Source organism: Rhynchophorus ferrugineus, unplaced genomic scaffold (genome assembly GCF_030347505.1).
Source record: "Rhynchophorus ferrugineus isolate W39M unplaced genomic scaffold, kcgeb_rfMv2 rfM4, whole genome shotgun sequence".
Classification (NCBI taxonomy): Eukaryota; Metazoa; Arthropoda; class Insecta; order Coleoptera; family Curculionidae; genus Rhynchophorus; species Rhynchophorus ferrugineus.
In genome coordinates this window covers 25051880-25066459 of record NW_027472583.1, presented here as the reverse complement: position 1 = coordinate 25066459, position 14580 = coordinate 25051880, and the positions used below count along the sequence as shown (strand labels likewise).

At 33.9% G+C, this 14580-nt stretch overlaps 1 protein-coding gene across 1 annotated transcript in view; it reads right to left on the bottom strand.

The window, feature by feature from the left end:
• Dad (Daughters against dpp) overlaps positions 1-14580 on the bottom strand; it is an 83971-nt gene that overhangs the window by 1605 nt on the left and 67786 nt on the right. Inside the window, exons 5-6 of the mRNA XM_076403135.1 lie at positions 305-517; positions 17-242 (exon numbers count right to left, since the gene is read on the bottom strand). Coding sequence (XP_076259250.1) covers positions 17-242; positions 305-517 — 439 coding nt within the window. The remainder of the gene's footprint in view (positions 1-16; positions 243-304; positions 518-14580) is intronic.

Genomic DNA, 14580 nt, shown 5'->3' with positions numbered 1-14580 from the left:
ATACCGATTGCCTTACCTTATAGCATTAGGATCTCCCATAGGCCCCTGGCAATTAAAATTCTCCCACCCGTACGTTTGTAATCCCCCTGGGGCGTGAATACATAAACAGTGCTCTGCAGGAACGCGAATAGGCCCTGGTCCACCAAGACCATTTTCCAGGTACAGTGAACTTACGAATACCGGTTGATCAGAACGATTATATAACCAAACACTTCCCCCTAGTTCCCGAGAAAGTGTCACTCCTACAACATCACACAAAGTTAGAAAAGGTTCGTTCGCTGAAGTATCATTGATATGTCGTTACCTAATCTAATTTTGGCTCTCGTCTTCAACACGGATTCGGTCGCTTTGTGGTTTTGCAGTCCTAGCTCCCCCAAACTCCAGCCGTCCAATCTCTCGGATACGTTACCGAACACATTGATGAACGGAGAATCAACGGGAAAGAGGGGACCCACCCTTTCTTGTAATTCCCAGTACGCCAACTTGCACCATTCTGATGGATTGGCCATCTGCGAATCTGAAAAAAAAAATTAGTTGTTAGTTGTTTATAACTATGAATAATTATTGACAAACTCATTTAAAATATAAAGTAACGATTTTTTCTCATTTCTCTATATTTCCGTACAAGGTACATAAGTTATGGCTGTTGTACAAATATAATAAATCCTAGGAGAGTTGATTACTTAGAGTTAGAGTACAATCTGGTTTGCTTCAAATGTTTTATTATTGGGAAAAAAATTTACCCAAGTTCAATGTAAATAGATCCATAATATTATAAAATTAAGGCGAATGCGCCACGGATGGACGTATCGACATATACAGGATTCAAATATCCTAAGAATGTGGAACGATGCCACATGATGACTGTTAAATGTGAATGAATACATCACCATCATTTCAATGAACTGACTGTTATTAAATATTGGTAATTTTAAGTAGATTCTTCAGCAAGTGAAGTGAAATTGACACACACAGTTAAAGTGTTCGTTGAATCAGATTAGCAAGCACTAAATGGGTGTTATTTGCAAGATATAAGGCACCTCCATCTATATAATAGAACAATAACTATTTATTCTCGTTATAAAACATTTAAAAATCGAATTTAAATAGGGTATAATTATTTAGTGGTTAGAAGAACTGCGCGTTTTTATATACTAAATATTTGAATCAAGTAAAATATTCGGACCGGCAGACCGAAATTCTCTGTTATCAGAATTTTTATGACTGTTTTGTACATAATCCGAAATATACATTTAACAAAATCCTAATCTTAGTAGAACACAAGCAAGAATTAATATACAATCGAAAATTATCCACATGTTATCGAATCGAAAATCCTCCTTACGCAGAATTCACCTTCATCGTCGGTACCTCTCCCAACTCACTTGCGTAATAATCTGTTTACGCTCAAATCAAACAACGTATTAATTACGTTAAAGATACTCCGATAATATCGAAAATTCATTTTTTATAATCGCGAATATTAAATAAATATCTTCGTCATCCACAACGTCCAGAAATATTTCGGGTATGATGAATGTACGGGGCAAATTCTATTTTTACTGATATGGTGCAGCTAGGTGTATCGTGAGTCTAATGATGATAAGGCATCTTAATCGTGACATGTTTGTAGAGATGATAAACCAAAGATATAGCGAATCGTAATGATCTGAAGGAGTTCTATAAATAGATGGGCACGTGCTTCATCGATTTTTAGTTGAAATTAAAGGAGGCCCAGCCGTGGACTGTATTGACGAATTCCCTAGCGAAAAACAGGAATTAACCAATTTCCTGGTCGAATAGAAATCAAATGTACCATAAAAAATTGTTTATATTTTTGGTCTACGTGATAAAAGTCAGGTGTTAACGAAATTGTATTTCTATAAGCCGTTGCTCTTCTGGGAAATGTGTTTAATATAGTTCTAAGCCAGGTTATGTATATTCCTCTTAATTTTTATGAGCATTTTTACATTAGTCTCCGTTGGCATTTTATATTACTACCGCAATTTAGCAATTTCTCCTACAAATCTCATAATAATCATTCGCCTGATAAACAATTAGCGGGTTATCAACATTTTTGGGATAAACAGTTATAAAATCACTGTAATATTTAGAGATTAGAAAACAATCTCGATTTTACCGTAGATTTTACAACTCCTCTTATCTACGAAAATATGTGCGAATAGTACTTCTGATAGTCTGCATAAAATATTAAAAATCTAACTTAACGTAAGTTGTGACAATTCCAGGGACCAATGTATGAACACGATCTGGAAAATGTCCTGAAAATTCGTCCGCAAAAACAATACAGCCATCTCGTATTCCTAGAAAATACTGCAAACAATGTTGGCAAGACAACAAAGCTTTTTGCCCGTCTGAAAAAGTTCAAGATAATTTCGGTATAATCTGCAGAAAAACAATCTCACTGCCTTTTTTTAAATTCATTAACATATTATGTTTTTGGTTTAATTTCGATTTTAAACTGCCATACATAGAGACAGGCTTACTGAAATAAGTTTTTAATTGCAAATAATTTCTTACTATAAACATAAAAACTGAGCCCATATATTTCCGAGACAGACCTTGTATACAGACTATAAACCACATTATATTTACAGTGGGATTATCATTATTGTTGCAAATCCAAATTAATACTGAATGAACTCGACCTTCCGTCCTTATCTCATTTTTATTACAAAAAGGTTTTTCTGAATTGAGTTTGTAAAATATTCCCTACAAATATTGTGTTCGTTCACCTGTCTACTTACACGCTGTATCTACATTTCTCCAATTCTTACTTTTGGTTATAACAATTATGACGGATGGAAAAAATCGATCGACAAGAGAAAACGTTTCCTCAAGGAAAAATCGAAAACGAATCGAGGTCCCGGCCTACGTATATGGCGTTGAACCTGCCGCTAGAAGCGGCAACGTCGACCACTTGTAGCGTGTACCTTGACGTCAGTTTAATCTGTGTGCCGCCAACGACGTCCTAGTAAGGTCGCAGCTGGCGCCGGAAATTCAGCAATTACACACGATAAATTTCGATTGTTGTTTGCTCGGTTATTTTTTTAATCACCGCGTTCCGTTAATATTTCGCAGAATGATAGAGGTGAGGATGGGAGGGTGGGGCAAAATCGTATCTTATTCGTTGTACACCAAAACAGCCGTCTGCTGTTAAATATTTCGTTTTCAATCCACATTTACATTTTCAACACACCGAATATAAATTGGAATTTTATTGGTCGGTTTATTTGTTAACGTAGTTGTTTATGTACAGAAATAATTTTGTTAGAATTGGAATGAAGGGCGGTACCGAATCGGACAAATTTAGAATCGAAACTGTCAAATTTATTTTCCAGTTCTATATTTATATTTTCGGGCAGTTTGATCACTAAAAATGTTAATATTAACATTTAACCAATAATTGTGTTAAGCTATGTGAATTAAAGATATATTTAAATTTGATTGTTTTATTTTAAGCTTGATATCGAACATCGTTTTGATATATCCTCACTAGATGGCTTTCCTATGTATTATATATGTTTTCCAGCATTAAATCAGATATTTAGTGTAAGTTTACTGACATTTCCTATCTTGTTGATGGTATAAGTGGCCTCTGAATATATTTTTAATTTCAGAAGAGATTCTTTTGCAAGGCTGTTTAGTTTCAACATAAATTAGTGAACTTGCCTGGAAATATTTTCCAACAGTGTAACAATAAATCAAAACTGCTAATATTAATTTTTACCAACAATGCTATACGTATATGTCAAGGCACAACCTATCAATTGGCTGATTTCTCAGAATTATAATTAATAACTAATTTCAATTAATTCAGCGGACATTTAGAGCGGTCTCTTTGAGTATTGACACGGAATGTTATCTCTTCTGTTGTGTGTATGCGTAAGACCCGATAAAGACGCAAATTAAATAAAAACCGCGTCGGGACAGTTCTTCGTTAACCGCCGGCTAACATTTTGTAATGTTTTATATGTTGTGTCGACGTAAAAATCAAAAGACACCGCCTCAGTTTGCGTAATTTGTTTGCGGTTCGGTCGGGTCGCACTCCACACAAGAAAACCAGAGAGGATTTGATCCAGAACAGTAGCTTTATGTTTTTATGACCTGTCCGATCGCCCACAGATATTTTTAACCTTATTACAGTTAATGTCATTTAAAAAATATATACTTAAATATACTTAGGTGTTTATAATATTTGTTTCTTCTGACAGTAGTAATGACAGTTGACAGTACTTAATATTACTTTTTTATGTTTTATATTCCAGACAAATATGCTGTTTGCTAGAATTAATATTAATTTTTATGATTTGATAAGTAATTTTCAATTTTAATCAAATTTGATAAAAAAATTTCATTTTGTTTAAGAGCTCATTGGACTTGGACGGTATTGATCAAATATAGGTAAATGTTTAGCAGTACAGTTATCACCATACTGATAGTATTTGACATTATTGAGGTCATATTATTTTTGGAAATGGTATTTAATTTTAACTTTTCTTTAATAAGAGGCTTTTAAGAGATTTTTTAATTGTAGATACAACTTTTTTTGTGTACATATCGGACGCATATTTCTCTGAAACATTTAACATGTATTAAAGGTACTAAAGGCAATTAATTATTAGTTAAGAAATCATTTTTAATTTAACTTATAGTAATGGGTATTTTAAATTGTTTTTACTTATTTTTAATGATATTTTATTACAGATATGATTTGTAGATGTTTACATTTATTTAATTATTAGGGGGATTTAATTTTACATTACGGTTAATAAGAGACAGTTAATAGTTTTTACTTAGTTGTTTAATAGATTCTTCATTGTACATTCAACTTTTTCGTAATCACATATTTGACACCTATTTCTCTCAAATATTTAACAGGTATTAATGCAAATATGTATTTTTTATGTAACATTTTTAAATTTTACCTATAGCAATTGAGATTTTTTATTAATTTTAATTGTTATTTTAATACTGATAGGATTTATTATCATATTAAATGTCTATATTAATTATATTAAAGTTAATAACAGTTTCGTGGGGATAAAAACCTTAGAGACTGAAATGAATATCGCATATTTCTTACGGCGAACCTAAGTGACTCCAAATACGAAGTTTTACTCCGCCGAGAACAATTTACGGCGTTCAGTGCTGGTGTATCTTGCAATTGGCCGAAGATAAATCACCCATTCTAGATTAAATCGTTACTGGTTATAATTATAACTGCCCTCGCAGCTAATTGCTCGTAAACCTAATAATTTTTAGCGTATGCACAACGCGAAACCCACATACATCGAGCGTTGGATAATTAATAACTTGTGTGATGCGCGACCATCTTTACATGTTACTACAATTGTGATTCTCGGAAACTTATTATAACACTGTTACAGTTGAATTATTGCCAGGACCTGGTCGTCGTTTAATGCCGAGTTCATTTTTCACTGGCAGCCTATGATTATCGGTTTAAATGATTTTGCATCAGCTGGAATAAATCGTCTTTGATGATTGTTTCAATTGCGATCTTTTTGTTAATTAAATCAGCCGAGTTCTTTAAATGTCTATAAATCATGGGCTGTGTGTTCAGTGGCCAGTTACTCCTTGGTTTTCCGAAAAGAATAATGAAACAAAGATATTGACACAATATACAAAAATAGTTTTAACGTGATTACGATACATAACGAGATTTATTGTCGATCTATTATTTAATCATTTAGCGATTATCTTATCGTCTACTATATTTGTTGATTAAGATCGAACCTAGATAAGATGATCGTTATATTGTTAAAAGTTGGTTATCTAATAAATCTAAATATTCTAATAATAACTAGAACCTAAGTGTAGGCAAGTTATATCAACAATGTCATAAATCAGTGTGTGGTAGAAACATTTCAGGGTACCATCAACATCGGTAATACCAAGCAAACCATTTCAGATCAAATATATCTTAAATAAACGTCTATAGTTATAGAGGAAACACAAAGAATATTTGGGACAAGTTCAATTAATGATGATATGAAATACTTGCTTAGATAAAATTATAAAATGTAGCATCAACAAAATAAATCAAACATTGCTCCTATGGATATTTTTAGAAACATATCGTTACCTCGATATCAACAAAAAGTAAAACTTAAATAGTATGAATTTGATTCGCATTACTCTAAGATAAGAAACTCTTATTAGTAAATGTCGACTTCATTCATCCTAAATCATAACTAGACATTTTAAAGCAGTATCTAATGCTTCTAAGATACCTGTCAAGGAACGAACGCCCCAATAATGTACATTATTGGCTTAATAGCAGCAGTGGTTAAGGCGAGAGGACGGTACAGTCTTTTACCAGCTAATACATGACATAGATGACGTGTCGAATATAGTGGTAAATGCAGTTTGTAAAAATGTCAAATTCGGCGGATTTATTCTTCTAATTATACTCTAGTTAAAGAAAAACAGAATGTAGTCTAACGTGTAATATGTAACTGAATCAGTATATAAAATTATATTTGTGTGGTACTGACAAACATTGTTGTCAAATGTCTCCAAATTTCTTCAAAACATTAGTGATAATAATTAGAGGTTACGAATCGGCAAACGTTGTACATCAAAATTCTAAGTTAATGCGACAATATTGCAACCCGCTAAGGTCATAAATTTTAATGACGCTGTTAGGAGCTCTTTTTGTCAAGAAATTTGTTGTATATAGTTAATTTTTTTGTACTGTTCATATTTTGATTATAAATGGTAGGCAGTGATGGGTAAATCGTGGATTTGTAAATATTCAAAAAAGTTATAATAGCTTTTTTGAATAATTAAAAACTACATTAATTTAAGACATTCAAATTAACACATTTAGTCCCAACAGGCACATGCGGACATTCCACTTTGGTGCTTATCTATTCAATTTTTATATTAATTTTGCGAATTTGATCCAATTATATACCCAATTCATTATATTTTATACACCTTGCGAAAGTAAAATTACAGATAGATATGACTAGATGTCATCTAGAACATACATCATCAAATTCATAGCTCGTTGATCATATAGAGTCATAAGACAACATTAAAGTTGAACAAGAAGCATGATTGAAGATTCTTAAGGTTGGGGTTTCCTATCTTAGCAAAAATATTACGAAATTCGATGAGGAAACAATGAAAGTATTTTAATTTGAAAATATATATTTTTTCCGTAAGTGCTGTGCAAGATATTTTATTGAGTAATTTAAAGAAAAATGGATGCTTGTGTTTTTATATATTAATAAAAAAATTATATTTGTGACTTTACATTTTGTTTTATTTTCTCTTTTTCCTTTTATATTAAATATGTTTATAAAAGGTTAAATAACTTAGACATAATATACAAACTTAAAATAATGGACAGTAAACTTAGTTAAATTTGAACTTGACATGAAAGATATTTATAATATAAAAGGTTCTTCATTTACATTTTTTCTGTTATAGGGAACGAAAAATATACCAAAACATTTTATCTTGGGATTTAACAGATATACTAGGTTCTATGATATTAATTAGGTTAACTTATGAAATTAATATTATATTCTTCAAATATGCGTATAATTTTCAACAACTGGCAATGAATGTTTCAAATTCAAATACTTGTGTGCATGCGGGGATTCTCCAAAACTAGAATATTTTGTGTAGGTCCAGTACAGATAAACTCTTCATTGATTAGAACGAGATTCTAAAACATAATGTATCAATTTAGTAATAAAAAGGACATGAATTATATTAAATCAAAGAGACCTGAATTTTACCATTATAATGAACGCGTTCATCAACTGCCCCAAAAACTTTTACGAAAAGGGCACGCCCTCGGCTTTTTCTTCTTATTAAATAATTCGCTGTATCTGACGATCGAAATTCTACAATTTACTTAAAACGGCCTTCGGTAATTTTGACGATGCGCCCGACTCGAACGAAAATCACGACCGAAAGAAGAGAGAAAAAAAGAGGTCGGCCGACTCACCAACCTATAATAAAGCAGATTGGCCGAAAACGAAATAAAAAAAAGGTACACATCAACCCGAAAACCCACGACCATTAAAGGGTATAGAGTAGCGTTGCGTCCTTCATTATAGGCTAATTTATTCTCCCTCTTCGTTTTTCTTTTGTTTTTGCGGTGCGTGTACCCGCCGATGGATGACTCGAAATAAATTGGTCGGTGTTCTAGACGTTTCCATATCGATGGAGGGGACTGGGGAATGATTGATAAAGATCGTAAGACCACCCAAGCTGAAACCGCACAAATTCGAGGATTTTTAGGATTTCCAGAGAAAAAATCCTGCTAGGAGTGATTAAAAAATATTTTGTCGGTTCACGTGATCTCGGTTACTAAATGCAGCTGTCGCGCACGTCTATCAATCTTAACGTCGTCCAAAATCGGGACAGGCCTTGTTGTGAAACAACACACAACACGAACAAATTGTTCATTGCATCTGACAATAATGTAGCTATCATGTTAATCAAAATTTGAGAACAAGCAAGGGATAGAGAGAGAGAAAAAGAGAGAGCGAGGGAATGAAAAAAGTGAAAAATCACTGCGTGGGAAAAAACGTTTGGCAAGTGGGATTGATGGGTTAGTATTTTTACTGGCGCATTAAAAACCACATTAATGTACTAAAAATACATCGTTCAAAATGGACTTCGGTTTCCTAAATTTATATTAATTATTCCAGAGGTTATTTAACACATACTACTTTATAACACTCAATAAAAAAATAACTTATCGCTATATTGTACCCGACACGGTAACTATAACGTATTTATTTTTATAAGGTATTAAATTTGCCAGCAAAACACTATTTGTTTCCTGTACGTGTCACTTTTATTAACGTTATCACATAACCTTAAATGAATTATGTTTAATCTTAAAGGAAACAACTAGGAATAGAGTAATTTAATCAAATATATGTTTAAGGAATAAATGCTCTATATCACTAAATAATATTGCCAACCTGAAATAGGCCAACAATAGAGTTAATTATTTTGATACATTAACCAACTTTTAAACAATACTATCAGCTAAATAGTCTGATTTTATCAATAACAACAAATGTAAACGGAGTTAGAAAGATACAATTTCATAAAATCATTTAAAATTGTTTTTGAAACTTCGAATTCAAGAAGCACTAATTTTTAAAATTAATATCAATAACATTAAATATATTTAAAATAAGTCCCTATTGATTACTGTTAATAAATAATTAGCTTTTAGTAAATAGTTATAACTTATTACGGTAAAAGTACGGCCAACGTGCGTCTTGGATTACATTGATTAATCTAGTATAAAACTGAATTACCAATACGGAAACCAACCATCCAGAATATGAAATTGGTAGTACTGTTTAATCACAGTACTACGAATAATATCGAACATACTACCCAAGAAATATAAACAATCTTTCTAGAATTATAAAAACTTCTGGTTTGGATTGATGTTTTGGCAAACGGTACTTGTACACTCAAGTAACTTAATGTTTTAGGTGATTTAAATGTTGGAAAGAACCACAAAGTTTATATGCAGAGTTCATGATAAAACGACAATTAAATGCACAAAATGTTTATGGTCAAAGATGACTTTTTACATGCAGTTTGACATAATGTATTTCCTGCGTAACATTCAACAATTAATCGCACATTTAGGTGTTTACCAAAATTTGTACCACTCCTTACCATAAGCATTGACCTGTTGTTAAGTAATGTAATCCCAATGTGTCCAATGTAAATGAACTGCTAGTTCATTGTTGTTCAATCCAACGGTACTTACAGAATTTTGTAATGGGGTATTAATAGGATTATTATAAGATTTATTGAATAACAACCCAACTCACGTTTTTAAAGAACTTTCAGACAGCTTTAACGATGACGAATCAACGTTTACATGAGGTTCCAACGTTAGGTTGGAAAGATCTAAAAGGAGGTAAAATGGTTACCTCACGAATTGGACTGAAAACGCCATTTCAAACATTTTAACATAGCAGTTTCATTGATTGTCAGACCAAAAAAAGAATAGTTTTCTGAATGCTCCTTGTTCAGATCGATCCAGCTTGGCTTGGCTGGCCTATTCTAAAGAATTGCGAACATGGATCGCTACCAAAGTAACATATATTCTTTTGACATACCATGCTGTCAGAAAGATGAGAAAAGTTGAAAACTATGCAATTTTCTTATTAATATATATTGTGCTGGCTTGGTTGGCGCAGTGGTAGAGGCGACAGGACGGTCCTCCAACTGTTGCGATAGTCTTCGCGGATTCGAATCCTGCTGGGTCATGGTCGTAAATTTATGTTTGTGATTATTTAATATTTGTGATTGTCCTAGGCAAAAACCGACAAGGAAAATGATCCCAGTCACTCCAGTAACCAGGCTGGGTAAGACCGGATGTCTTCTTGGATAATTTTTAAGTTGATCACTCGCCAGTCGAGGACCACGGTTTTAATCACGGTTTAATAATATATATATATATATATATATATATATATATATATATATATATATATATATATATATATAAAATATATTATATTATTACTATATAATAATTTATTTACTTTGGCCGGAATAAAAATTACTGGTCTATTAAATATAGGGCACTTCAATGAAACTATTCTCACAGTTGTTTTAGTCTCACATAGTTCTTAACTACGCTTATTACGTTTACTACGTTGCCAAGTGCTATACCGATAGCACTTTTACTTAATATTCGTCAATACTTCAACACATTTCATGATTAGTGTGCTTAGAATACTCATTCACTTCATTTCCATAAAAGTTCTAGTATTCTTTTTAAAAGTTCTAGTATAGATTTGCCTGGTCAAATCCCAGTTCAATTTTTCATTTATCTTTTCTTTACGTTGGTTGAAACAAAACTAATATCTTAACTGTGAAATCTAAGATATATAATCCAAATAAAACTAAAGCGCGCTAAAAAGTTCAAATATTGGAATGCGGAAATGATGGTTAGGATCCGTTAAGTTGTATCAAAGTTTCGTCGTGCTTCTAGTTGGTGTTTGATTTAACATGGCGAATTTTGAAATGTTGCGTTTTTATTTAAAAACTAAATAAAAATTAAAACAAATTTCAATTAAATAAAAAAGAAATGTATTTTTAATAATCTCTCTATAGTATATTATTATTATAAATCAATATTTTTGCGAATCTTTATTGTAAATACGACTAGACGACTACCATTCCTTATCATAATCCGCTTTTAGTTACGAAACTATCTAGTCTTCTGCTTTGGCGTTTAATATATCCTGCAGTTTTTACCGTTCTTAAAATAAACAGTAAAATTGAAAATTTTATCATCCTTCTATCTAAAAATAAATAAAATTCGAAGACACAACAATAAACTATATCAATTCGCTTGATGGCCAACCACTATCCATCCAGAACGGCGACGTTAATGATTGAAAGATTGTTTTCTGGGGTCAAATCTTACGTAGAGACGCTAAAAAGCGACCGCCGCCGCCGTCGCAGTCGCCGATAAACAAGTAAGCGTCGGTACCCGATTGCCAAAATTTAAATTTGGCGATTCGGTCATTCAACAGTTCAGTCAAAATAAGCCGGCGCCTCAGCAATAGAGCGTGTGCCAGGAATGTTTTCTATGCAGTTTCGTTTCTTCCGAATAGCGGCATAGCTTAGGCGTTGAGTACACACCGCAAGACAACGTTCACCAAATACCAAAGGAAATCCATTCTTTTATTTTCTACTCGCTTACATCTAAATATACCCATTACTACTCTAGCGCATTCCATCACCTTTTTGATCTTGTTAGCCGCTAAAAAATGTTTTTTCCTCGGAATCGAGACCCATACAGTTCGCATTTTTTAAATTCATTTTCTTAAAATTATCATCATTAAATAAAACAGGACAAAATATTATAACATTATTTAACAGGTGTCTCTATTATTTCACACGGTGTATTGACAAAGAAACGTTAAGTATACCCTAAAATGAAAGTAAAAGACATCTTAAACCTAACAAATATGTTAGGTAAACATTACATTCTGTTTTGTTTCTGTCAAACACGATAAGATCCGACCAGACACGAACTGTGATCGTCTACGATCATGACCGAAAATCAACCAACCCCCGACGCCGCCGGTAAACGAACCGTCCTTTCGAAATCGTTCCGCGTCCCGCCAAGGCCTTCGATTGGTCCACCGGTCTGTGACGTAACGCCGGCCATCATCGCAAACGGCGTAATCTTGGCGCCACTGCCGTCGCGTAATCTCTATTTTTAAGTGTCAGCGCTGCGCCACGTTGCCGAGTCACACTCAAAGTAGACAGTTTGGGGAAAATCGCATTGGGGGGTGTTAACAAAACCGGTTTCAGTAGTGCGATTCCCGAAATAAATTAGGCTCGTTTCTTTATGCCGAATGAACGTATTGTCGCGTACCGTGAACCAATGTTTTGTTTACGCCTGATATTTATTGCCATTAAGTTTACAGATTGTTTCGTTGTTTGTTTTGTTAACATTTATTTATTATGCACGTGTTTTTTTAAATCCTCATTTTTATGGGTCACAGCTGTAGTTCAATAATAGTGGACGTATGCGTCAGATTCAAAGAAATTTTGATTGTGCTATTGGCAATGAAGCGGGAAAGTTTTAAATAAATTTGCAATAAAAATGTTAATTTTGAAATTATAGATATAGGAAAAATATCTTTAAATTACGACGTGATTTTTTTGTTGAATGGAATAAACTCATAACCGTACTATTATTTTATATTATTATATTTATTTTATATAGGTTGTATGTCAAAATGATAAAAAGTTATTTTTGTTTTAAAAAAGAAGGAAAAATATGAGCGAGTAGTTGGATAAACTCTCTTGTTTTTACTATTGGCGTAATAGATGCCAAATATTAATATTGTTTTAATTACATTTTACCAGTGGTTTATTTGGAATGAGCTGTGAAATAAAATAGCTTTAGAAGACATCTGGTCTTACCCAGCCAGGTTATTAGTGTGATTTGGATGGTCGCTCCTTGTCAATCAGAAACATAAAGGAGGGTCATTCTGTTGCCTTAACCCCTATTATACTGTTTTTTTTGTTTAAAATTAAGTTTCAACTTAAGTTTATGAATATTTTTTTATATTTTTCGTTACTCCATAATATCCTCTTGTTTACAAGACTATTACGTGATGACACAAACGTATTTATGTGACTTATATTGAGATAAGCCATTTGAATAAGTTAAACGCAAGTCATGTGTGCGTTTATTTATTCCTTCTTGATCATATCAGGTATTAAAGACATGAAAGAGGGACCATAGGGGGATAATCTTAAAGCTCAACGACCGTATACCCGAAAGTGAGTGGTGTAGCCGGTTAATGCGATAGTTTTCGTCGCGTGTCACTAGACGGCGCCTATTCGGTCTATTTTTTCCCATTATTATAGCAAGGTGTTCGAAAAAGTGATCGATGGGTGAGCGTGCTTCGGCCGTCTGGTAGGCGCCGCGGCGCGTCGTCCCCTGACGTCACCGTTTGATTTCGCTGATCGGTTTTGCACATGTCACACCTGTCGGCCATACAGTCGCGATTCAGAACACGCCGAGACTTCAGTAATTGGGGACTTGTCAATAACAACGCGATTTTCTTGCCGTCCTTGACGGCCATTTGCCGCTGTTTGTCATCAATAAGGACCGAACCCACACCGGCCGATTTATTTGCATATTACAACTATATCATCGGTATGGGAGACGAATACGTGACTAGACCGGCTGGACGAGACGTCGCGATCGAGGGAACGACGAAAGAAGACGAAAACGGGGAAAAATTGACGATGTCAATACCGATATTTTCATTAGGGAACTGGCAGGGCGTCCAGCGAACGTCGCAGTAACCGAATTGAAATTTAAATAAAGCGACAAGACGAGAAAAACAGGTACACACAATATGACATCACACTCGCAGCAGTAGGTCCACCGAGCCGACAGCGGCAAAGATACCTCTCTCTTATTTCATTCAAGGTAACCGAGACGTTCTCGCACAGACCGACATCTAGAAAAAATCCCGATTTTTACGTTAAAGTTGTAGTGGTTAACGATAACGACCTCTGACATTTAAGCAGGCCTTGCTCGATAAGACTCGTCGTCTATCGAATTTTACCGGCGATTCGAGCTTATTAGCCGCTTCTTTTGTTGCGCTTTATTGGCCATCATCTGCACACGGTGTTTTGTTTCTCTTCACGCTAGATTTTTCATCATTCAACTGAACTTAATAAAATCGCGTTAAATAGAGTTGTCGGTACCAGAAAACGTCATCGTATCGAACGAATACAGGCGCGGAAGCCAATAAACGTCACCCAAAGCGTAGTCTGGCGGATAATGTGGACGCGAATTGTGCCGATTAGAATTAATAATTGCGCATAAAATAATTTGATTAGTGGTTCGGAGCTGTGTAGCCGATATCCATCGATCTGCATACGATCGCAAAAACTCTCCGATACAAATGGGGAGATCCTGCATGGTGCCTCTGAAGCCCGAGGGGCAACGTCGATGGGTGTGGCCCGGTACGACACTCGTATGTGATT